General features: G+C 47.8%; 1 protein-coding gene across 1 annotated transcript in view; it reads right to left on the bottom strand.

Moving 5' to 3' along the window:
* Positions 1-257: 257 nt before the first annotated feature.
* Positions 258-24,071, bottom strand: part of LOC119401368 (uncharacterized) — an 82,813-nt gene continuing 58,999 nt past the window's right edge. Inside the window, exons 2-5 of the mRNA XM_037668101.2 lie at positions 15,055-15,212; positions 5,172-5,284; positions 4,129-4,212; positions 258-497 (exon numbers count right to left, since the gene is read on the bottom strand). Coding sequence (XP_037524029.1) covers positions 343-497; positions 4,129-4,212; positions 5,172-5,284; positions 15,055-15,185 — 483 coding nt within the window. The 5' untranslated portion in view covers positions 15,186-15,212 and the 3' untranslated portion in view covers positions 258-342. The remainder of the gene's footprint in view (positions 498-4,128; positions 4,213-5,171; positions 5,285-15,054; positions 15,213-24,071) is intronic.

Below are 24,071 nucleotides of genomic sequence, written 5' to 3'. Positions count from 1 at the left end.
TTCGTCAAACTCTCTTACCCTCGGATAGATAGATTACATTGATTAGATACAGACAGACAGACAGACAGACAGACAGACAGACAGACAGACAGACAGACAGACAGACAGACAGACAGACAGACAGACAGACAGACAGACAGACAGACAGACAGACAGAGACAGACAGACAGACAGACAGTGCCCCTTTTGGTTTGGTCAATACATGCCTAGCATTTAAAACTAATTTTCTGTCGGAAAATGTGCAATGGTAGGTTTTTCTTTATTTTCTTACTCAATTTCTTTTCACAGTGCAGGTGAAGCTTTAGATGTGCTGCCTTACGTGCACCACTGTGCGTTGCGCATTTACTTTGGAAGCGCCGCATCCAACCGTGCGCATCTTTTCGGGTCGTAGACCTTGTACTTCGGGAAGGAGCCGCAAATCTCGTCGTAAATGAACTCGCAACAGTCAGTGCACTTTTTAAGTGAATCAGCGCGCCGCCAGAATGAACAGCCAGCTCCTGTAACAGTGAAAAATTGCCAAGAGTCATATGAAGCGATACAGATGCCGCCGAAATGTTCTGGGCAGATACGATATGTGTAAAAGAAAGTATATGTACAGTACTCATAGACTGAATTCTGACATTGTTTTTTTTAACATGAAAGCGTTTTGTGCCGGGGTATACCAAGACCTCACTGACGTCAGTTCCGTCACGGAAATGACGTCGGTAAAATGCACATGAACAGAATACAAAGAAAAACTAAAGTATATATATTGTCCTTGCCGAACGTCGAACCTACCTATCGTCGGTCGGTGACGATAGGTGCCGGGCGCTTTACCCACGGCGCTACCCACACATATGTGCGGTAGCGCAGTGGATAAACGTGCAAGGCGCACTTTACAAGTGCGCCTTATATCTGTCAGACCTTCTCCCTCTCTCTCTCTCTCGCATCGCTCTTAGATGGTGTGGACGTGTCGCCGTCTAGAAGGGTTGAAGTGATATACTACATGATGACACTTACGAGCGCCGACAGGGCGCACTTCGGTAGTCTCGGTGCCGCGGATTCTGTAGGTGCAATATTGTCGTAAACGTCCACATGCGCCAACTGCGCTTCTCCACTGCCTACTGCTTCGAGTGCGATGGCACCGGCTACGAAAAATGCTGCATTAAGTGGCGCAGACAGACAACGACGTCGACGGACGAATGCCGCGCAAGTGAGTGCTTTGGGTAAACGAGAGGGACGCCAGCGGGAAGCGGAATGCCTTCACGCGTTCACGGCTCAGGCTACGAAAACTGAAGTCGGTTTCGAGGTGTACCACCAAGCGTGAAAGTGGGTGCCTCCACGTCAAATGGTGGGTTAGCCGCCATAGACCACTAGACATTACACAAGCTCTTATGTATCAATGTAAGATAAACAATCAGCTACTTCTGTGAAGACACGTTTTGCTTTCGTGGTATACCGATTCCTATTATGGTGGGATCGACCATGTTTTTTTTTAGTATAACGACTGCTATGAGCAATTACTCGTGATAGCCGCGTCATATGTCGCGGCAAATCTGGTCGCTAAAGGTAATGTTGGCTTTGATGCAAGAGCTTGAGTAAGAATCACGCCGATATGATACAAATTGTAGACGCTGGAAGTACGTGCATCACTTAGCCCTAAATTTTCGCGTTTCAATCCGTGAGTACTGTACATTCGTATAAACTCCCGTTAAAACTAAATTCAGTGAATATATTATAAAAATATTGTTGGTTTTCAAATGTCTCTATGCTTTTAATACATGACATATTCGAATACGTAACCTTTAAAGGGGTCCTAAACCACTTTTCCAAATGATTATTGAATGACCTCGGTATCGGAGTGATTGCCTCACGAATCGATTCCCGCAAAATTTTTTCGAATCCGCCAAGAGCGAGCGGAATTACAGGGACTTGCCGCACGCTTCAAACGCTTTCTCTCTTCTCTCGTCCCGACGAGCTCGCTGGAAGCTGCACAGCGAGGGATGGAGCTGGGAAAAAAATTACGTCAGCGCACGTCATGGCCTTAAGCACGCGTGATGAAACGCGATCGCTCGCTCCCGTTGTGATTCACGTGGTTACTCTGTAATATTAACTGACTACGGAGCGCGGTGTGGGCACGTGGCGGCACCTCGTGGCAAGAAGCGCATCTGATACAAACGCTGATCTTGATTTATGTCGCCTTTTGACCAATAGCATGCTACCTGCTGCTCGAATTCAAACAGCAGGTGCAGGCAGCTCCGAAGAGAGTGAGCATAGGCATCTGTATGAAAAGTTGGCATCGCATTCATTGCTTCGCCGAAAGGGCCAAACAGTGAATGTGATAGCAAGGAATTGTAATGTTACACGAAGTAAGGCTAGCAGCTAACTCTTTTGGACTTGATCTCGCGTTACTCTAAGAAATGCTGGTGTAAGGGAATGCGGATGTTCCAGGGAGCGAACGGTTTGCGTGCTGTCTGTCGTCTGGCGCCAGCGCTCGCGGCCGCGTTTTTATTATCAGTGTTCGCAGTTGCTGCTCGACTGACGCAGCGCATTCCCCTCTTCCCCTCCCCCGGCGTCCCATCATGCTCCTTCGCCGGACAAAAGACGGGCGGGGCGCTGCCTCCCTGCTTGAGGAGCAATCGACGGCAGGCTTCGCTCGCATGCGGGGTGACGTTATCGCATGCACCCTCCGTGTGACGGAGATGGCCGGATCCTTTCACCTCTGCTTCAGCTGCGTTCGTCGCCAGCGCTCGTGCGGTTTTACTTGCGGGGCGATGTTATCTATTTGGACTTATACTCAACACGAGGGCGACGGCGACGCAAAAGCCCATTGAGAGTGTCAACATAGTTGCTATCGCAATGAAACAGATATATGAGCGGGACTACACGGCGTGTTCCCAAAAAGGAAACCGTCAGAGATCAGTATAGGGACTTGTACACACTCAGAGTAGACGTCGGCCTAGTCAACCATGGGTATACACTCATTTGTGGGGCCATGAATCGGACCTCGAACGCCCTACCACCTCTTCGTTTGCATCGGCCTATCGTTCGGCAGCTCTTTTATGGGCCTGCTGCATCGAAACATTGCATTCAAATACCGCCCTCGTGCAGTTATGTGCTTTATAGCTATACGACAGCTCATCATTAGGCTTCTCGGTTTGCTTCTATAACTGCGGGAAAGGACGCGATATCGTAAGACTTGCCTCTGGTACCATGCTTGCTTAGAACAACGATATATACTATTAAAATAAAATAAAGGCCACCAGAATAACAGTGTCGCCCTCTACGTAATTGGAATACTATTGATTTCTTCAGTACAATGATGAAATACCGTCATAGCGTGGTACACAACTCGAAAAGACTGAGCGCACGGAAAACACGGATGACAAAAAGACACACATATGCACACACGTAGGCGCTACTTCCAACAAAATTTATTCTTGCGATCCACTGCTACTTATAGCACACAATCAGCCCATATCGATGCGCCAAACTCCCAAACCCACCCAGACGACACTTTTAATTTGACGTTGTCATACTCAGATAGTCAAACTATTTTTTTGTTAGTGCAACTGACGGCATGCTTACGCATTTTTCACCCATATTTTCAAGAAAACACGATAAAAAATCAGGGCATTAGAACACACACTCAACTGACGTAGATGCGCGAACAAAAGCTCAAAATAGAACGAACGTCGTTGTGTGCAACCACTTCATTTAGAGCCACTAAAGGCACAAATAAGTCTGTTTTCGGATATATGAACATGAATAATCGCCCTTACGCAATGATCATTATCGGCCTGCACATGCTTCCTGAACAGTTCTTCGCATATGGTTTTAATCTGATGAGTTTGCCACACGGGGTCTCGCGAAATCCACTGTCAGCAGTTTTGTACTGCAAACACGTACGATCTGTTCTGCCCTGATGCACATGTTCTGCCCTGATGAATGCATTATCTAAAGTGAACAAAAAAGCCGATAATACATTTCTTACAGCCTGAGAAGCACCTGCCTTACAGTTATTTTTTTTTTTGTTTTTTTGCGAAAGCCTGCTCTTAGGCATAGTAATTCGCTGTACCAAAAATAAACATGCAAATTTGCCTCATGCATGAAGTCGAACAGTGAACTTCAGAGTTGTCAGATGCTTACCATTGCTTGCATAGCGATGTCGCAGGACGAGGCACATTTTACAGTCAGTATAGATGACATGAAACATTTGCGGAGCAAGATTATCTGAAGGAGTAAACGGGTTCAGTAAATCGCAGAATATTTGAATGCAGCTGTTTAATTTCTACGCTTCGTAATTCGTTACGAATAGTAAGCTGCCACATGAACGACCTGGTAATGTTTTCGTCGATGCATTTGATACGCTGCGTAGAACGTTGAAAGGTATTTTACAGATTACCTTGTTTATCCGTAAACCAAATATTGAAATAGATTGGGGTGTTCGGCAGGCTCATTACAATAGGTATAACAGATAATTGAATTTAATTGAACCATATCACCTGGATAAATATCGTTTTCTTGCGTTTTGAAAGCCGTTAAATCGAGGAGGATATTGCAATCAACGTCTAGATAGTGAAAAAATTATAAGAATTTGATATTACAGTTTTATAGCGATGAAAACAAAATTGAAATTGCATGATCAGTAGGCTAAACCAGTTCATTTATTAAACTGCAATAAACGTTAACATGTACTACGTTACGAATACAGTCCAGCGATTACCGTTACAATCAGACCCAACAAAAGTTGAAATTTAACAAACCAAATAATTAGTAAAATAAAAAGCTCACTATTTATTTGCAATGGTATACTGTAGGTGAAAAAAAAATCCGTAAAAATGGGGTGGGTGCTCCAGCCGACGTTTCGACAAGTGGACACGTCTCCTTCAACGCTGGTACTTACAGCCTTGAGGAAGACAAGTCCACTTGTCGAAACGTCGGCTCGAGCACCCACCCCATTTTTACGGATTTTTTCATTGCAAGCTTCCACCTTTCCCTTACTGCCGTTTTTTGGTATACTGTAGAAACACATATTACACCAAAATGGTGACAGCTAAGCGGCAAAGCATTGTTTATAATAACACCAACAACCATTCAGCAGCAATCTCCGTTTATAGGAAAGAATGCTAAGCGCAGCCTTGTGCAGAACGTCCAAATAGTTTAAAGTATATAAGCGATATTTAACTTACTCTCCATAGAACTGCTGTTGCCCGAGGTACCGTTGCCAATGGTGTTGGGAGTCAAGACCTTGATATTTCTGGCTTTATAGCAGGCTAAGGAACCCAGTGTTAGGTGGTGTGACCTGAAATGCGCCACACATTGTCGTTTTAATTGAAAGATTTAGTGATGAAGGCGCCCACCTGTTCGTGCAGCTAGTTCTTATAAGTATGGGTCATCATCATCAGGGCAAAAGCCTCTCCCATGTTCCTCCGATCAACATAGTCCTGTGTTTGTTGCGGCCAAGCTGTACCCGCGAACTACTTCATTGCACATGCCCACCTAACTTTCTGTCTTCCCCTAGCGCGTCTTCCTTCTCTTGGAATCAAGTCAGTTACTCTTAATGACCAGCGGTTATCTTGCCTACGGGCTACGTCTCTGCCAATGTACATTTCTTCTTCTTAATTACGACTAAGATGTCCTTAACAACCGTTTGTTCCCTGAAACACTCTGTTCTCTTCTTAATAATATTATCTGGGTTTTACGTCCCAAAACCACAATATGATTGTGGAAGACGCCGTAGTGGAGGGCTCCGGAAATTTTGACCATCTGGCGTTCTTTAACGTCGACTGCCATCGCACAGTAACACGGGCCTCTAACATTTCGCCTCCATCGAAATACGACCGCCGCGGTCGGAATCGAACCCGCGACCTTCGGGTCAGCATCCGAGCACCATAATCACTGCTCCACCGCGGCGGACTCTGCTCTCTTCTGGTCCCCCAGGTTACAACTATCATTTTCCTTTGCATGGCCCGCTGCGTCGTCCTCAGTTTAAGTTGAACCCTCTTTGTAAGCCTCCAGGTTTCTGCTCCGTAGGTGAGTACCGGTAAAACGCAGCTGTTACATACCTTCCTCTTCAGAGACAGTGGTAGAATACCACTCGTGATTTGAGAGTGCCTGCCGAATGTGCTCTACCCCATTCTTATTCTTCTAGTCGCTTCAGTCTCATGGTTCAGCTCCGCAGTCACTACCTGTCCTAAATCCTTCACCATCTTCGGTGCCTCGCTACCTATTGCGAAACGCGCTGTTCTCTTCCGACGCTGTTGCACACTACTTTAGTTTTCTGCACATTAATTTCTAGGCCTGTATATATCTGCTTTCCTTGTCCAATTTGGTAATCATGAGTTGCAATTCGTCCCCTGCTCATGAAAAGCAGCAGATAATGAAGCCCAGGAAAGTATGCGGATGTTAATTGTACTGGTTTAGGTGTATTGTAGCGGTCAGCTTTCCGCTCGTTAAAAGATCACGCGCAACGCGACGCCAGCTATCAAAAAGAGAGTGTCCCACACTTGCCGTCATGGCTGCGAGCGCCGCTGGCTAACACTCCCAAGGTTTGCATGCACATAAATACCTCACAAAGTGGACGAGGGTACGACTGCCGCCATAGCTCAATTGATAAGAGCATCGGGCGCGTAATCCGAAGGTTTCAGGTTCGGTCCCTGCCGGCGGCAAGTTGTCTTTTCGTCCACTTTACTGTATTCACATTTATATCACAATTGCTACAATACGCCTAAACCAGTACAATTAACGTCCCGTATACTTTCATTGGCTTCATTATCTGCTGGTTTTTATCAAGGTTGTGTTAAACAAAGACGCGAGCCCTCAAAGTTTTCGTCCTTCATTAATTAGGCCCCTGAGTTACTCATCCATGCAATGTATTCAGCGAATTGCAGGTTGCTAAGGTACTCTCCGTTAACTCGTATCCCCAACTCTTCCGAATCTATTGCCCTGAGAACCTCCTGTAAGCACGCGGTGAATAGAATTCGGGAGATGGTGCCTCTCTGCCTTACACCCTTCTTTATTGGAATTATGTCGCTTTCTTTACGGAGGACTATGGCGGCTGTGGAGCCGTTGTATATTTCTTCCAGTATTGTTATATGTGGTTCGTTGACGCCTTGATTTCGTAGTGCCTGCATGAGTGCTGATACCTCGACCGAATTATATGCTTTCTCGTAATCTATGAAGGGTATATATATATAGGGGTCGGTGGTATGCCGCGCATTTCTCTATCACCTGATTAACAGTGTGTATACGGTCTATTGTCGAGTAGCCTGTACGAAATCCTGTTTGGTCCTTTGGTTGATTGAATTCCAAGGTGGTCTTACTTCTATTAGCGATTATCCTTGTAAATAGCTGGCAGACAACGAACAAAAACCTGATCGGCTTGTAATTTTTCAAATCCTTGACGTCCTCTTGCCGCACAGTGCGCTTGCTCAAAATAAACGTTTATTCTCTATCTGTCTCTTGACGTCCCCTTAGATGATGTTAGCATTCTTTCCATCTTCTGGTACCCTCACCGTCAAGAGATACATTGTATAGAGAGTGGCCAGTTTTTCTAACAATCTGTGCAGCGTCTTTCAAAAGATCTGATGTTACCCGATCCTCACCAGCGGCTTTGCCTCTTTGCGTTCCCTCCAAGGCTTTCTTTACTTCCCCTGTCGTTACCGGTGGTATGTCCGATTCCTATCGGCTACTACTGCTTCTTACATTATCGTCCTGATTGTCCCGGCTACTGTACAGATCTCTTCAAAACTCAGTTACTTTAACTATCTTATCCATATTGGTAGTGAAGTTGCCTTCCTCGTCCTTTAGTGCATACATCCGGTTTTTGCCTGTGCCCAGTTTTCTATCCGCCGCTCTGAGGCTTCTCCCGATCTTTAGAGCATGTTCAGTTCACTCCATATTATGCCTTCTTATGTCGGCTACCTTACGCCTATTCATTAACTTCGAAAGCTCTGCCAGTTTTATGTCATCTGTTCTGTTTGAGGCTTTCATCATCTCATGTTTCTTAACGAGGTTTTTCGTCTCCTGGGAGAGTTTGCCAGTGTCCTGCCTTATGACTGTACTTCCGATTTCTACTGCACACTCCGTAATGATACTCACAAGATTCACTGCGTCAACGCTAAGGTCGGTTTCCTGAGTTAGAACCGTGTATCTGTTCTGGAGCGAAATCCTGAACTCCTGCGCTTTCCCTCTCAGCGGTAACTCATTAATTGGTTTCATCCGTTTCTGCCGTTCCTTCCTCAAGTCTAGGCGAATTCGTGACCTTACCATCCTACGGTCACTGAATTGTATCCTGGCAACCAATTCCACATCCTGCCCGATGCCAGGACGTGCGCACAGTATGAAGTCTATTTCATTCTTAGTTTCACCATTAGCGCTGCTCCACGTCCACCTGTGGTTCGCCCGTTTTCGGCAGAAGGTATTCAAGATCCACAAATTATTGCATTCTACGAACTATACTAACAACTCCCCTGTGGCATTTCCAGAACCGGTGTTCATATTCCACCACTGCCTGGTCTCCAGCCTGCTTCTTGCCTTCCTTGGCGTTGAAGTCGCCTATCAGCGCAGTAGAGTATTTTTACCTTACTCATTGCTGATTCCACGTCCTCAATGACGTAACCATGTGACGTCATTGTGACGTCACATGGTTACGTCATCACGTGATTATTTTTGCATCCCTTATGTTGACGCCGGCAGAGTCAGGTTACAGGGTTGTCAGAAATTGCAGAGCCGGGAAGCTTACTTGAAAAGGCGCGATCATGATGAGGAAAAAAAAAAGTCGCTGAGAACGGGCGCCAAAGGGGATCCAGTGAATACTCCACTTTTTTGTATGCGGTTAGTGTATGTCCATCACACAAACGTGGCCTTCAAATAAGAACTGACCAATTCCAGCAGGTTGCTATATTGTGATCACCAGTGCGCATTTGAAGCGCTGAAGATCCGAAAGTGTCCGTACTGTCACGTGGTCGTGACGTCGACGAAGACAGCAGTCGGCCTTTGCAGGGTGAAACTGTTTATTTGGCCGAACTTGTGGCCGGAAAATGAGAACTAGAACTACAGCAATACACGCTGTACAATGATAGCGGCGAACAGGGCGTCGTCCGTCGATGAACTGACAAGCGGTCAATCGCGTCGGCTTTTATACAGGCGGTATCGAACTTTCCAGCAATATCGCTGGTGGCGGCGTTATCTCTAGACAAAGCTGGAACATTCGCGTGCGGGGCGCAATCTTAACAGAACGATCTACTATAGACGTGAAGCTTCTCGAACAATGCTTCGCGGACAGCGTCGAGCGTTGATAACCGTCCCTGCCGGTCAAACCCGAATACATCAAAACAAGACAAGAAGTGGGCGTGGCATTGCCCCCCCCTGAAAAAGCATCGTCTCGATGCTTGTGAAAGAACATAGAAGAGAGAAAAAAAACAAGTGCATACAAAAATAAATTACAATAACAAAGGAAGCAAAATAGAGTCCCCAGGTTCGCTAACGCGCAAAAAACGGCTTAAGGCGCACGACATGGACGACTTCAGGTCGTGCGCGGCGTCGCTGGGAGTTCGTAATGCCGTCCGGGATCACCTCGTAGTCAAGAGCGCCGAGGCGTCGAAGACCCTTGTATGGCCCGAAGTATCGCCGAAGGAGTTTTTCGCTAAGCCCACGTCGGCGTATCGGCGTCCAGACCCAAACACGGTCGCCGGGCTGGTATTCCGCGAAGCGTCGTCGAAGATTGTAGCGACGGCTGTCGGTGTGCTGCTGGGTCTTGATGCGCAGGCGGGCGAGCTGTCGAGCTTCTTCGGCACGTTGTAAGTAAGCGGCGGCATCGAGGTTTTCTTCGTCGGTGACGTTGGGTAGCATGGCGTCGAGCGTCGTCGCCGGGCTCCTTCCGTAGACCAACTTGTACGGAGTCATCTGCGTCGTTTCTTGGACGGCCGTGTTGTATGCGAAGGTCACATACGGAAGGATGGCATCCCACGTCTTGTGTTCGACGTCGACATACATGGCCAACATGTCGGCGATGGTCTTGTTTAGCCGCTCGGTCAGGCCATTTGTCTGTGGGTGGTACGCTGTGGTCCGGCGGTGGCTTGTTTGGCTGTATCTCAGTATTGCCTGAGTTAGGTCAGCAGTAAACGCCGTACCTCTGTCGGTGATGAGAACTTCTGGGGCGCCATGACGCAGGACGATGTTCTCAACGAAGAACTTCGCTACCTCGGCGGCACTGCCTCTTGGCAGGGCCCTCGTCTCGGCGTAGCGGGTGAGGTAGTCTGTAGCTACGACGATCCATTTGTTTCCGGTATTGGACGTCGGGAACGGCCCCAGTAAGTCCATCCCGATTTGCTGGAACGGCCGTCGAGGTGGCTCGATAGGCTGCAGAAGTCCGGCTGGCCTAGTGGGCGGTGTCTTGCGTCGCTGACAGTCCCGGCAGGTCTTCACGTAACGAGTGACGTCGGCGGAAAGGCGCGGCCAGTAGTACTTCTCCTGTATTCTTGCTAGCGTGCGAGAAACACCCAGGTGTCCAGCCGTCGGGTCGTCGTGCAGAGCCTGGAGGACCTCTGGCCGCAATGTCGAGGGTACCACGAGAAGGCAATCGGCTCGAAGCGGTGAGAAGTTCTTCTTTAGGAGAACACCGTTGCGCAAGAAAAATGACGCCAGTCCCCGCGTGAATACCTTCGTAACAACGGTGGTCCTGCCCTCGAGGTATTCCACAAGGCCCCTGAGTTCTGGATCCGTTCGCTGTCGTTCGGCGAAGTCGTCGGCACTTATGATTCCCAAGAAGGAGTCGTCCTCCTTGTCGTCCTGCGGCGGTGGGTCGACGGGGGCGCGAGACAGGCAGTCAGCGTCGGAGTGTTTCCTTCCGGACTTGTAAACGACGGTAATGTCGAATTCTTGAAGTCGTAGGCTCCACCGTGCGAGGCGACCTGAAGGGTCCTTCAAGTTAGCTAGCCAACACAATGCGTGGTGGTCGCTCACAACTTTGAAGGGCCTGCCGTAGAGGTAGGGGCGAAACTTGGATGCAGCCCAGATGATCGCTAGGCACTCCTTTTCTGTTGTGGAATAGTTCGTTTCTGCCTTTGATAGCGACCGGCTAGCATAACTGATGACCCTTTCCTGCCCGTCAGTCTTCTGCACAAGGACGGCGCCGAGTCCTACGCTGCTTGCGTCGGTGTGGATTTCCGTATCGGCGTATTCGTCGAAATGTGCTAGTATCGGAGGCATCTGAAGGCGTCGTTTCAATTCTTCAAATGCTTCGATTTGCGCCGTTTCCCACTTGAATGGCACGTCGGTCTTCGTGAGGTGAGTTAGCGGTTCGGCGATTCGTGAAAATTCCTTGACAAAGCGCCTGTAGTAGGCGCAGAAGCCGAGAAAACGGCGCACGGCTTTCGTGTCGGTGGGGGGCGGGAAGGCAGCAATGGCAGCTGTTTTCCGCGGGTCTGGGCGAACACCACCCTAGCTGATCACGTGACCCAAAAACAGCAGCTCCTCGTATGCAAAGCGGCACTTTTCAGGCTTCAAGGTGAGGCCAGAAGTCTTGATTGCTTGTAGTACAGTGTCAAGGCGCCGGAGGTGTTCGTCGAAGCTTGACGCAAACACAATGACGTCGTCCAAGTACACAAGGCAAATCTGCCACTTCAATCCAGCCAGCACGGTGTCCATAACGCGCTGGAACGTCGCAGGTGCCGAGCAAAGACCAAAGGGCATAACCTTGAACTCGAAGAGGCCGTCTGGTGTTATAAAGGCAGTCTTCTCTCGGTCTCTCTCGTCGACTTCGATTTGCCAATAGCCGGTCTTGAGGTCCATCGACGAAAAGTACCTCGCGTTGTAGAGTCGATCCAGGGTGTCGTCTATCCGTGGGAGAGGGTAGACGTCCTTCGTGATTTTGTTCAGGCGGCGATAATCGACGCAGAAGCGTAGGGTTCCGTCTTTCTTCTTCACTAACACCACGGGTGACGCCCATGGACTCTTCGACGGCTGGATGATGTCGTCGCGTAGCATTTCGTCGACTTGTTTCTTTATGGATTCGCGTTCTCGCGTTGAAACTCTGTACGGGCTCTGCCGGAGTGGCCTGGCATTTTCCTCTGTTATGATGCGATGTTTTGCGACTGGGGTCTGGCGGATTCTTGACGATGACGAAAAGCAGTCCCTGTATTTCAAGAGCAGGGTTTTGAGCTGTTCTTGTTTATGCTTCGGAAGGCTAGGATTAACGTCGAAAACTGGTTGAGAAGCTTGGTTCGTCGGTGTTGGCTCGGAAGAATCGGCGATGGCGAAAGCCATCGACGTAGCCGTGATTTCTTCGATGTAGGCGACTGTCGTGCCTTTGTTTACGTGCTTATACTCGCTGCTAAAATTTGTGAGCATCACTGTTGCTTTGCCTCCCCGCAACTCTGCTATTCCTCTTGCGACGCAAATCTCGCGGTTAATGAACTGGTGCTGGTCGCCTTCAATGACGCCTTCCAGGTCTGCTACTTTCTGAGAGCCGACGGAAATGATGACGCTGGAGCGAGGGGGAATGGTGACTTGGTCTTCCAGCACATTCAAGGCATGCTTCCCTGGCGGCGTGCACCGCGGTAATGCTTTTTCTGTAGATAGTGTTATCGACTTCGATCTGAGGTCGATGACTGCACCATGAAGGCCTAAGAAGTCCATACCAAGGATGACATCTCGGGAGCAATGCTGAAGGACTACGAAGCTTGCGGGATAAATCCGGTTGTTGATGGAGACCCTCGCTGTGCAGATTCCTGCCGGCGTTACTAGGTGACCTCCCGCTGTGCGGATTTCGGGGCCTTCCCAGGCGGTCTTGACTTTCTTCAGCTTCGTCGCGAACGGTCCACTGATGACAGAATAGTCGGCTCCAGTATCGACGAGAGCGGTGACGTTGTGGCCGTCGATGAGAACGTCGAGGTCACTCGTTCGTCACCTACCGTTTCAATTTGGTCGCGGCGTCGGATCACGGCTACGTCGGTTTGTCCCGCTGCTTCGTCGTTGTGTCGTCAGGTCTTCTTCGGGCCGTGAAGTTTCGACGTCAGGGCTTCGTTCGGCTTGCGGCGTGTTCTTTAGATGTCGTTGCGGCGTTGTCGTCGGCGGCGGAGGATCTTCGGTATTTCGTCGTACAGCAACCGCACCTCCATCGGTTGCTGCCCTTAGTTTTCCGGATACGGGCTAGGCGACCGGCCCTGGTTTGGGCCAGTGTATGGTCGGCGTTGGGGGGAGACGTAGCGGCCTGGCGACGGCGAACGGGAAGGTTGTCGGGGCGTCTATTGCGTTCCCGCGAGGTAGTCGGCGATGTCGTGTGGTCTTTCCCCTCGCTGTGGACGCGGCGCGTCGATGGCGAACCCACGCAGTCCCATCTGTCGGTACTGGCAGCGGCGGTAAGTGTGGCCAGCTTCCCCGCAATGGTAGCAGAGTGGGCGGTGGTCGGGGGTGCGCCAAACGTCGGCCTTTCTCGGCGTGTATAGCTGGCCGGCTGGCGGGCGGTATGACGTCGGTGGCGGCGGCGGTGGCGCCTGGTGGCGGAACTGCTGGGGTGCGCGGCGTCTTGACGTGGGCGAGGAGGGGGGGGGGGCGTTGCGTCGGGCTGCAGCGGCATAGCTCACTGCTTGCGGCTGTGGCTGGGCTGACTCGGGGGTGCCCAGAGACTGCTGTATTTCCTCTCGGACGATATCAGCGATCGAGGCAACTTCAGGCTGTGGTAAGGGTAAAAGCTTGCGCAGTTCTTCCCGCACGATCGCTCGGATCGTTTCACGCAGGTCGTCGGAGCCGACGGCATGAACAGCTGGGCTGTCTTGAATCGATCGGCGATTGTACTGGCGGTTGCGCATTTCCAGGGTCTTCTCAATCGTCGTCGCCTCTGAGATGAATTCTTGGATTGTCGAGGGTGGGTTCCGCATCAGCCCAGCGAAGAGCTCTTGCTTTACCCCTCGCATGAGCAACCTGACTTTCTTGTCCTCGGGCATGGCTGGGTCAGCGTGGCGGAACAGTCTGGTCATTTCCTCTCCAAAGATGGCAACGCTTTCATTTGGAAGTTGGACCCGCGTCTCTAGCAAGGCTGCGGCCCTTTCTTTTCTGACGACGCTTGCAAACGTCTGCAGAAAAGCGCTGCGAAAGGCGTCCCAAGTTCGAAGAGTGGACTCCCGATTCTCGAACCAGGTCCTTGCTGCGTCTTCGAGGTAAAAGTAAACGTGACGCAGCTTGTCCTCGGAGTCCCAGTTGTTGAATGTTGAGGCCCTTTCGAAAGTCTCGAGCCAGGTGTCCGGGTCTTCGAATGACGACCCGCGGAAGGTTGGCGGCTCCTTGGGCTGCCGGAGTAGGATCGGCGCAGGCTGCACGGGGTCGGTCATCGTCGCTGCGGTGGGTGTTGGGACCTTGGGCTGCCTGGTTTGTTCGGGAAGGAGCCCGTGCTCTGGCTGCAGTCCCTTCTGCCTGCGGCTTGTTCGACGATCCGGGTATTCTTTGCTGTCGTCCTCCTCGCGGCTTGGACTTGGGTCAGCGCTTCGCGGGGGCGTCCGGATCATGGAAGAAGCAGCACCTCCACCAGATGTCACGTGGTCGTGACGTCGAGGAAGACAGCAGTCAGCCTTTGCAGGGTGAAACTGTTTATTTGGCCGAACTTGTGGCCGGAAAATGAGAACTAGAACTACAGCAATACACGCTGTACAATGATAGCGGCGAACAGGGCGTCGTCCGTCGATCAACTGACAAGCGGTCAATCGCGTCGGCTTTTATACAGGCGGTATCGAACTTTCCAGCAATATCGCTGGTGGCGGCGTTATCTCTAGACAAAGCTGGAACATTCGCGTGCGGGGCGCAATCTTAACAGAACGATCTACTACAGACGTGAAGCTTCTCGAACAATGCTTCGCGGACAGCGTCGAGCGTTGATAACCGTCCCTGCCGGTCAAACCCGAATACATCAAAACAAGACAAGAAGTGGGCGTGGCAGTACATTCTTCCACACATTGAAGTAGCTGGCCAATGAGTAATGCACTGCAATCACTGAGTCACTAAGGAGAAGGTATTCGACGGTAAATTCTGTGAAAACGATAGCAAAAACACTATACCACAGTTGTTGAAATTTCTTACACTGATTTGTCTGGGTGGTACGAGATTAATGCCGGCATGCTGTAATCACTGTATTTCCCCGCACCGCTGTACTTGACGCATTTTGCGGAACCACCGAATGTGTTGTCGACGTAGAAATTCCGGTACATCATATACCACTCTCCAATGTCTGGGTAGCACTGCAGGTAAAATATAACACAGTGAAAGTATTATTATTATTATTATTATTATTATTATTATTATTATTATTATTATTATTATTATTATTATTATTAATATTATTATTATTATTATTATTTGACATGCATACACAAATACACGCAAGTACACAGAGGAAATAGGGAGAGAGCAGGCTGACAAAGCCACCTAGAAGAGCACAACGCCTGCCTGCTCCTTCGGGAAAAGTCGATGGACAAGAGATTGGCGTTAGGAGGAGACAAAAAGGAAAGAAAACGAGTACGGCGGGAAATACCTATCTCGTTCAAAGGAATTACGTAAATTAGCAAATTCTTTCACATTGCGTAGAACAATTTGAGGAGTCGCACAAGAACTTGAGTTAAGCGGGAACACATTATTAAGGGAGCACATCATAGCTTAAGATAAATGATGGAACACACACACACACATATATATATATATATATATATATATATATATATATATATATATATATATATATATATATATATATATATATATATATATATGGCAGTCGAATGAGCGATCAAACGACACAGTGGCATGTCAGTACCGAAACGCATGTCAGTTTTCAGCTTTGGACATAGTAGGCTGCACCGCGTGCAACACCAGACGGAGGCGGGCACAGAGATGAACGATGGCGCTGTTCGGGTAACAGAGAAAGTTTCCCTACGGGACAAACTCCGAACTTTCGTGTGCGAATATTGAGATGTAGTAGTACTAAAAACATTTATTGAAGATGGCATCACGTCCAGTGGGCGGGTTCCTCCGTCCAGGGCCCGGCTGGAGATTTCACGCCGGGCTGGGTCGAGAAGTGCCAATTGTGCCTCCCGCACCATGCTGGCAAGCGAGGTCTCCCACTGCCTGCTGTGAAAGTTTTGTCCCAAAAGGGAGGATTGAAATTTTTGTGACCGATTCTCGCACAAACATCTAATGCTGTCAAGAGATGACCGCGCCCACACCACGGGCAAGTTTTTGGGTACACGGTTGGATGTATGTGGTGTAGTGAAAGTAAATGTGGGTATGCACGTGTTTAGTCTGCGCGCACCTGGACTGCGTCCCAGGGTGGGTCGAAAGCTATACAGTTGCCTTTCGAGTCTCCGTGCTTCTAAGATATCTTTGGTGTGACCGGGAGTCTACGAGAGTGCGTTCGCATGCTATATTTTCGAGTCAGGCGTTTCGCCTTGTCGTTCCCTGTCACTCGGGCGTGCGCTGGACACCGTGTAACAGCATGGCGCTCCTTGAGATTTCTTCCTAGTATGCCAAGATGAGCGACAGCAAAGTTGGAGCTTTATATGTTCGAGCAGACGCAGTTCACAGAATTACATAATCATATCATTCTTTATTTTCTTTCAGATGTGGGTGTTCAGGCACTGATGGACGAAAGCCATTACCTGAACAAAAAACGAACGCGAAAATGTTCGCGCCCCTGGATCACCGGTGGAATGCGCTCTTCGTTAACTTCGCATTTCTCAATCATTTGTAAGAACTGGGGACTTACACTCAACATATTACGTGAACTTATCAGAGAGACAAGCTTGACTTAAAAACCAGCAAACCTCACAATATTCGGCGCTGTAGATTACGCGCAGAACAATACGTTCGTTTCAAATTACTTGAATGTATAATCAGATTAGCTCAAGCTTATGTAAGGTCGCCCTGCCCCCCCCCCCCTTCCCGAAAAAAAAAAGACAAAGCATACCGAAAGTCCTTACCCTGCTCACGTCTTGGTACTTTTGCAAATCGCTACTATCTTCGGGGTACTCGAAGAGCTGTGCCAATGCCGGCGCGCATTGTAGAATTAACGCGGCACAAAACGACGCCAGCAGTTGCGTGCCCTCCAACATGGCAGACTCCTGTCTATACTGGTTGTGCGAGGCGACAGTCTTCGCCCCAGCGCTCGGGTGGAACTATACTGCGGAATTGCCGGCTCATTGCCCTTGCCTGTGTCACATTTACGCAGGAAACGGAACGATGTTATGGGCGTCAAAGAACTCATCGCACCGTCATTTGCCGCAGGAACAGCTCATATTACAATTGGCGCCAGTGGCGTTCGTTGATGGTGATACGCGCAAGCGGCGGTTCACAAAAGGTCAGTTATTTCATTAATTGCATTCACTTCCAGCCACGTGCACCTCCGTTCTTGAAAAGGGACGCGTAGCTTTGTTGCAACATGACAGAAATGAAATGTAGATGTCTTATATCCTTTCATCATCATTAAAATCATGCTACGTCCACTGAAGGATTAATGCGTCTCCCAATGATACCTGCTGATTTCTTTATTTCATCACCCCATTCAACCTTCTGCCGTGCTCGGCCGTGTTTCTTATGCCTTGGGATACACCTGACCATCGGTCATCTGTATTAAGTGACTTGTCCATGAATACAGATATTCGTTTGTACGAAAGAAATCGGTAGCCAATTACTATAAAAGCAACCATTGCAATCCATTCAATTGTAGCCCGAAACTATATTATGTTATTGTTTTTTTTTTTACAGAAAAGCTGTATACGCCGAGTCGAAACAGATGCTCGTAGGAAGCTTGTATGTGCCACTGAAATACACCAGTATGGGCCTCTTTACAAAATTGATCCATCGTGTGCCTTCGATATGCCGCGAGACCTCAACAGACAAGAGGAAACATGCTTGCACCGCATCAGACTTAACGTCGCCTACACTCATTACTTCAAGAACAAAATCAAGCTGTCGGACTCACCGTGGTGCGTTCAATGTAACGTCCTAGAAGACCTTAAACACGTTCTCTGCGAATGCAGGCGATACGCAACAGAAAGACTTTCTCTGAAGGCGGCTTTGCACCTTCAACAGGACTCGTGCTTAGAACTGCAGCACATTCTGGGCCCATGGCAAAACAGCACCTGTGCGTTACGCGCAACGAAAGCGCTGCTGACTTTCTTGCGGGCCACAAGCCTGACCGAAACTTTGTAAACAGTGTAGTCTATGTATGTATGCGTGGTTATCAGTGTATATATCATAATCATCACCCTGGAGCACCTGGAGTAGCATGTCAGGCGAATAGCCAGGCAAACATCTCCAGCTTTTCATTAAAACATTTCTCTCTCTCTCACTGAAATGAGACAAGCCCCACCACTGCTCCGCTAAAAATGAATTACCCACGGGCAAAAACGCATGTGCCACAGGAATGGAGCCAACCGCACTATTCATCGCTGGTCAAGTAATGTGTCTCGAAACGGATAATGCGGCAAAGATACGCACGCTGCTCAAATGGCTCCTCAAGATCGTGCACGAAACGCCACGCGCATGCGGCAAGCCCGACAAGACGAAGCATGTCGCGGCAACAAGACGGATGCTGCTCAAATGGAGACATTTAAAGGAGATTACGCTACATTTAAATGACACTCTTTGTACGTTTCGTGAATATTTTGTGCCTTTCTGCCCATTTCATCAAAATTCAGTGTCACCTCTGTGCCGTGTACCACACAGGTTCGCTGGTCCACCATTTCCACAGGGTGTAAAGAGTGGTGAATTTTTTCGGAAGGTTCTTGTGAGAATACTCCTGCTCTAACTGTATGGTGTGTTCACCCCTCACTGGAAAGTAATGGGAACAGGGCTGTCTGCGTGAGTTGCTCTTTAGGGCGAACGTGCTGTCACCCTAATGGCGATAGAACTATAGTATCTTCGCTTGAGTCAAAATGGAATGAAAATTTCGTGTTTGAATATTTGTCGTAGTCACAACGGCAGCGCCACCACACGGGGCGCTATTGCTGCTGCTTCCATCTTAGCAGTAACTTCATGGAGCCTTTCAGTGATGGCGGCTGTAGCATTTGACATTTCTCTACCTATGGGACAGTGACTGCCCGCATGCATTTCGATGCGTCGGATAACTTGCCTTGTGATCTCTCAGCCTCCATGTTTTACAGTGAACCTTTTTATATTATTTAAGAATATTTATAGGGCTCTTACAAAAGTTAATGGCAGAGTAGCAGCACCTAAACGGCGTTGGTGGCGAGTACAGTCGCCAGACAGCGATCAGTTTATCTTCGACTGCACGTCATGAATTCATGCGCATGCGCGCACATTCGTGCTGCCGTTGAAAATTTATATTATGGTACATTCCTTCACATTGAGGATTTCATGACACTTTTCCAGATTTGACATACATTTACCGTCACTTGGTCGGTCGTTTAACGAAGAAACATGATAGATACATCGACAAAAAATTATTGAAAAATATGAAGCATGTGCAGGGAAGGATTGCGTTCGAAGGTGACTATACAGAAACGAATGGAGCGTGCCCTGTGCCTTATTTGGAGTGTTCATTGTTTTGTTGTCTTGCGGTTTCACTGTTGTCCGCTGATTTTTATTAAATGTGACAACATATGACACCGAGCCCGAAGTTGCTTCACGTGAAGTTATGAAGTGTTTTCCGGCGCTGCAATAAAAAATGTATGTGTGCTTCAAGTTACGATTGAGTGATCGGGTCATGTATGGGCAACCCTGCACCTGAATGGCAGGCGCTGTTACTCAGCCGCTCAAAGCAGAAATAAACATGTGTTCTAAATTCAGAGTGCAATGAAATATCGCGTACATTAGGTTTTTAGCATTCCACAGCTGAATTACTCACAAGCGTCCGAATAGCAGTGGATGAGAGAACCGATCGAGCAAAGCTTGGTGCAGGAAGCTAGAGGGAGAAGGGGCAAAAGAGGAGGTAAAGCTTAGTCCATTAATCATATATAACCATGCTCGTTCGCTCAATGAATTAAGCAGCAGCTAGGCCAAACATTGTTCATTGAAACGTTATAAAAGTACATTGCATTAGCGGTGCTTCCTCAATGATGACTTAATTTTCGCAGTTTTTTTCGCAAATCCGTAACATTTACCCATTTTGATATTTCAGTTTACGGAGTTTGCGTAAAAGCGAAAACTGTACAACTTGACCAAAGTTACAAAGTTGCAATCTTTTTGCTTCCGTTGTGACAAATATTGGAACTACCAACCAACCACACCTTTAGGTTAATAATAATGCGCGGGGTTTACTTGCCGAAACCACGATTTGATTATGAGGAACCCCATAGTGGAGGGCTGCTGAAATTTCGACCATCTGGTGTTCTTTCATGTGCACTGACATTGCACAGTGCACGGGCCTCTAGCATTTTGCCTAAATCGAGATGCGAGCGCCGCAGCCGGGATCAAACCCGTGACGTTCGAGTCAGTAGCAGAGCACCGTAAACACTGCGCCACTGCAGTGGACGCAATTTTTATATTTTGTAACCGAATTGGTTTCAGTTAACTTTATATCGTGGCACGCTCATTTAGACGTGTAATTAAAAGCAGACGTGTTTCTGCTAGCTCCTAAGTCTATTGGGCTTTGAAGCTTCACCGAGTTGATGGGTTTTTGTTAAATTCGTGAAATAAAGTGAAAACCGACTTTTTTTTATACGTGAAAACGTAATCCAATCTGCTCGCACAGTTCGTACATGGGGTTCTTTAACGTGCACCTAAATGTAAGTACACGGGCCTCTAGCATTTCATCTCCATGGAAATGTGGCCGCCACGGCCGGGATTCGATCCCGCGACCTTCATGTTAACATTCGAACACCATAACCACTAGACCACCGCGGCAGGTGTACGTAGTCAAGATATTGCCCATAAACAAGCAATGTAGTTTTCGGAGTATCAGTAACGCCGGAAAAAAAATTGTGATATTTTCAACACTTTCAGCTTCATAAAACCGTACCTTAAGAATAAAAGAGACGTCATAAATTATACCCAAAGTCTGAAGAAACAGATATTGTGAGATGTATTTCTTTTAACGAAAGGTTTCTGAATCCTTTTTTTTTTTTCATTTTGTGCGGCACGAAGAAAAACAACATAGCATGTTGTAAAAGCATTTCCACCAATAAGGCCATTGAGAGCAGATTTAAGCTTCGGTCCGTCCTTTGTCTCGCTTTGAAGTAACGCGTTACAAGCCTTTCCACCCTTCTTGAAACATCTGGACGTCTCGGAAAACATTATTATATTGTAGATATGTTCGGTAAACCCGCATCAACGTTCTAGTTCTTATTGTTTCATTTAGCGCCGTACTTGCTCATCAATGTGCTGCATCTGGCGCCAAGTGCTCATTTCGAGAAGGTGTGGTATTCATTTTCCGTTGTCAATTGTGTCTACTGCTAAAGATAGAATATCCTGTATCACATCTCTGCAGCGCAAAGCCTTTAGCGCCCTGCCTATCGATATTTATTGTCGCGTTATAACTAGCTAAGAGGGCAGTTCAATTTATATGAGCCTGCGAAGCTTTAAGTCTTTTGCTTGAAAATGTTTTTCAGTATAACGACGTATAAATTCCTACGTGTAAATCTTAAACCATCCTTACCCTATGGAGGGTGTCTCAGGTAACTTGCGCTAAGTGCGCTTTTCGATTTCACGCACTCTAAGGAAAAGTTTGGAAAAAAGCTACACAAGGCAATGACCATAGCAAACGTTAAAACGTTAAAACAAACGTTAAAAGTTTTGTATGGACGATTTTTCGTCAATCCTGCCATGGTGGTCTAGTGGTTATGGCACTCGACTGCTGACCCGAAGGTCGCGGGATCGAATCCCGGCCGCGGCGGCTGCATTTTCGATGGAGGCGAAAATGTTCGAGGCCCGTGTACTTAGATTTAGGTGCACGTTAAAGAACCCCAGGTGGTCGAAATTTCCGGAGCCCTCCACTACGGCGTCTCTCATAATCATATGGTGGTTTTGGGACGTTAAACCCCAGATATTATCATTATGATTTTTCGTCAATAAATAATTAAGCCAACTTTGTTAATCATCGGACTATCGGATTGGCAGTTAGCATAGATGAAATGTTCCGACGTTTCAGGACAAGTACCACTACATTTGCATTCTATATTTTTTGCTACAGTTACTAATTAAGAAGATAAGTAAGAAATATTTGTTAATTACCTAGCCCGGCGGACTGACAGTTATCTCAGCATGGATGAAATCTTCCGACGCTTTAGAACAAGTGATACAGCTTTTGTACTGAAGATTTTTCGCTATAATTTCTAATTAGGAATTGAGCAATGTTTGTTAATTACCCAGCCTAGCGGATTGGAAAAACATCCTGACGTACTGTGTATGGATCAGAACAATAGGCCAATTCGACATGCGTCGCGCATGTGAGTTTTTGCAATACTAGGTGCAAGTTAGCTGGAACACCCTGCATAAGGCCAACGTTTGGTTAACATTGGGCCTGTGTTAGCCCTATTGCGCGTCTTCGTAGCAATGTTGTGCGTCTGAGAAAGGATACGCAAAAGACTGGCGCCATCTTTTTCAATGTACACGCAGTAATGGCGCTAACCCTAACGTGTCTGGGAGCCATCCTGTTGTTTGCGGAAGTCCTGGCACAGACTAAGCCATACGTCCACAAAAAGTGCAATAAATGTGAGTTAACGATTCTATTCGATATGCCTAAGCACCTGATTAATGGCAGGGAACGAAATACGGTACATAAAGAGACTAATTAAGGAAACTCGTATCGAAGAACACCGGTGATCCCTAGATCGAGAGATAAAGCGACCATGTCTGAATGTATTGGTTCCGGTCTCGCGACCCGGACTCCTGAAGGTTTGGATAAATGAAATGTGGGGCATCGACGCCACAAGCCTGGCGCAAAGCATTGTAAAAGAGCATCTTAACGTGGCAGCGTTAAAAAGCTCGTTCCGCAGAAATTACGCTTCTGTCAAGCAGCTTTACATGCGTTAAGGAGACTCCTCGTATTACATGACATTCATACAGGTTTTTCTTTTTGACACGTTTCGACTAATAACACGCGCCTAGTCAGCGCGTGTTATCGGTCGAAACGCGTCATCTTTTGTAATCCGAAAGCGCCCTGCGGGAGAGTGCATCTTCGGTTAAACAAGCGCGTTTTTCAGCGTTGTCACTCGTGCAAAGCAGGCCTGCATGTCTATTAGGCCGCGCGTGCTCCTGGGCCCACCACGTCAGAGTCCGCAACTGCCGCAAGGCGTCGCCTGCGGCAGTTGTACAGTTGTACGGACACGGCTGTACAGGCGTGAGCACTAAACATGCATACTTAGCGTATGTGCTAAACATTTTTTTGTTTCTTCTTGCGTTTCTGTTTTTCGTATATCCTTTCCTTTCCGTTGCAATGAACCTGCACACAGTTGTTCGTGAGCGCTTCTGTCCCGTTCTCGCGATGTTTTTCCCTCCAGGTACCCACAACATTCTACTTTTTGTACATTACATTAGATTTGCATCGTGGTGGTGAAACGTTGCTGACTACGGTCCAGATAACTTGTGCATTTTAAAGGGGACGCTCGTACAAGCTTCGTAGCTCTTTTGTACACCCCGAACCATTTCCGCACGACTAATTCCTACAAGCTGTTTTGCCTGCTCTCATGCTATACGCACGAATTTATCATCACTGTGCGCTTCTTGTTATTTTCACAGTGACTCGAAAAGCGATGGCCTGCTTGAATACTACAACTGCAACGGGACTACCTCCCAACATCAAGAATACAGTAAGCACAAAAGCTGCGACGAGACGTAATTCCGCTCTTCCTCTAAGAAATTTTCAAAATGACGATAATTATATATACACGAAACGTTAGGGACAGTGCCAGAGACTACATGTGACGGACGCAAAAGCTGAACGAGGAAAGCGTATGCAAGATAAAAAACGAACTTTAACAACTCACACCTTCCAGCTTCAAACTTTGTTTAATTTGTGTACTCACGTGCAGGGTTTCCAGATTTGCCTACTTTGAGGGAAAGTTGCTCAAACTGAGTTTTTGAATAAAGTGACAATATTTCTATATGAGCCACAAAGAATAGACTGTTTTGTAACTTGGCCCTCT

This window comes from Rhipicephalus sanguineus, chromosome 8 (genome assembly GCF_013339695.2).
Source record: "Rhipicephalus sanguineus isolate Rsan-2018 chromosome 8, BIME_Rsan_1.4, whole genome shotgun sequence".
In the NCBI taxonomy this organism is placed as follows: Eukaryota; Metazoa; Arthropoda; class Arachnida; order Ixodida; family Ixodidae; genus Rhipicephalus; species Rhipicephalus sanguineus.
The sequence above is the reverse complement of the archived record's forward strand: the minus strand, read 5'-3'. Positions and strand labels throughout refer to the sequence as shown.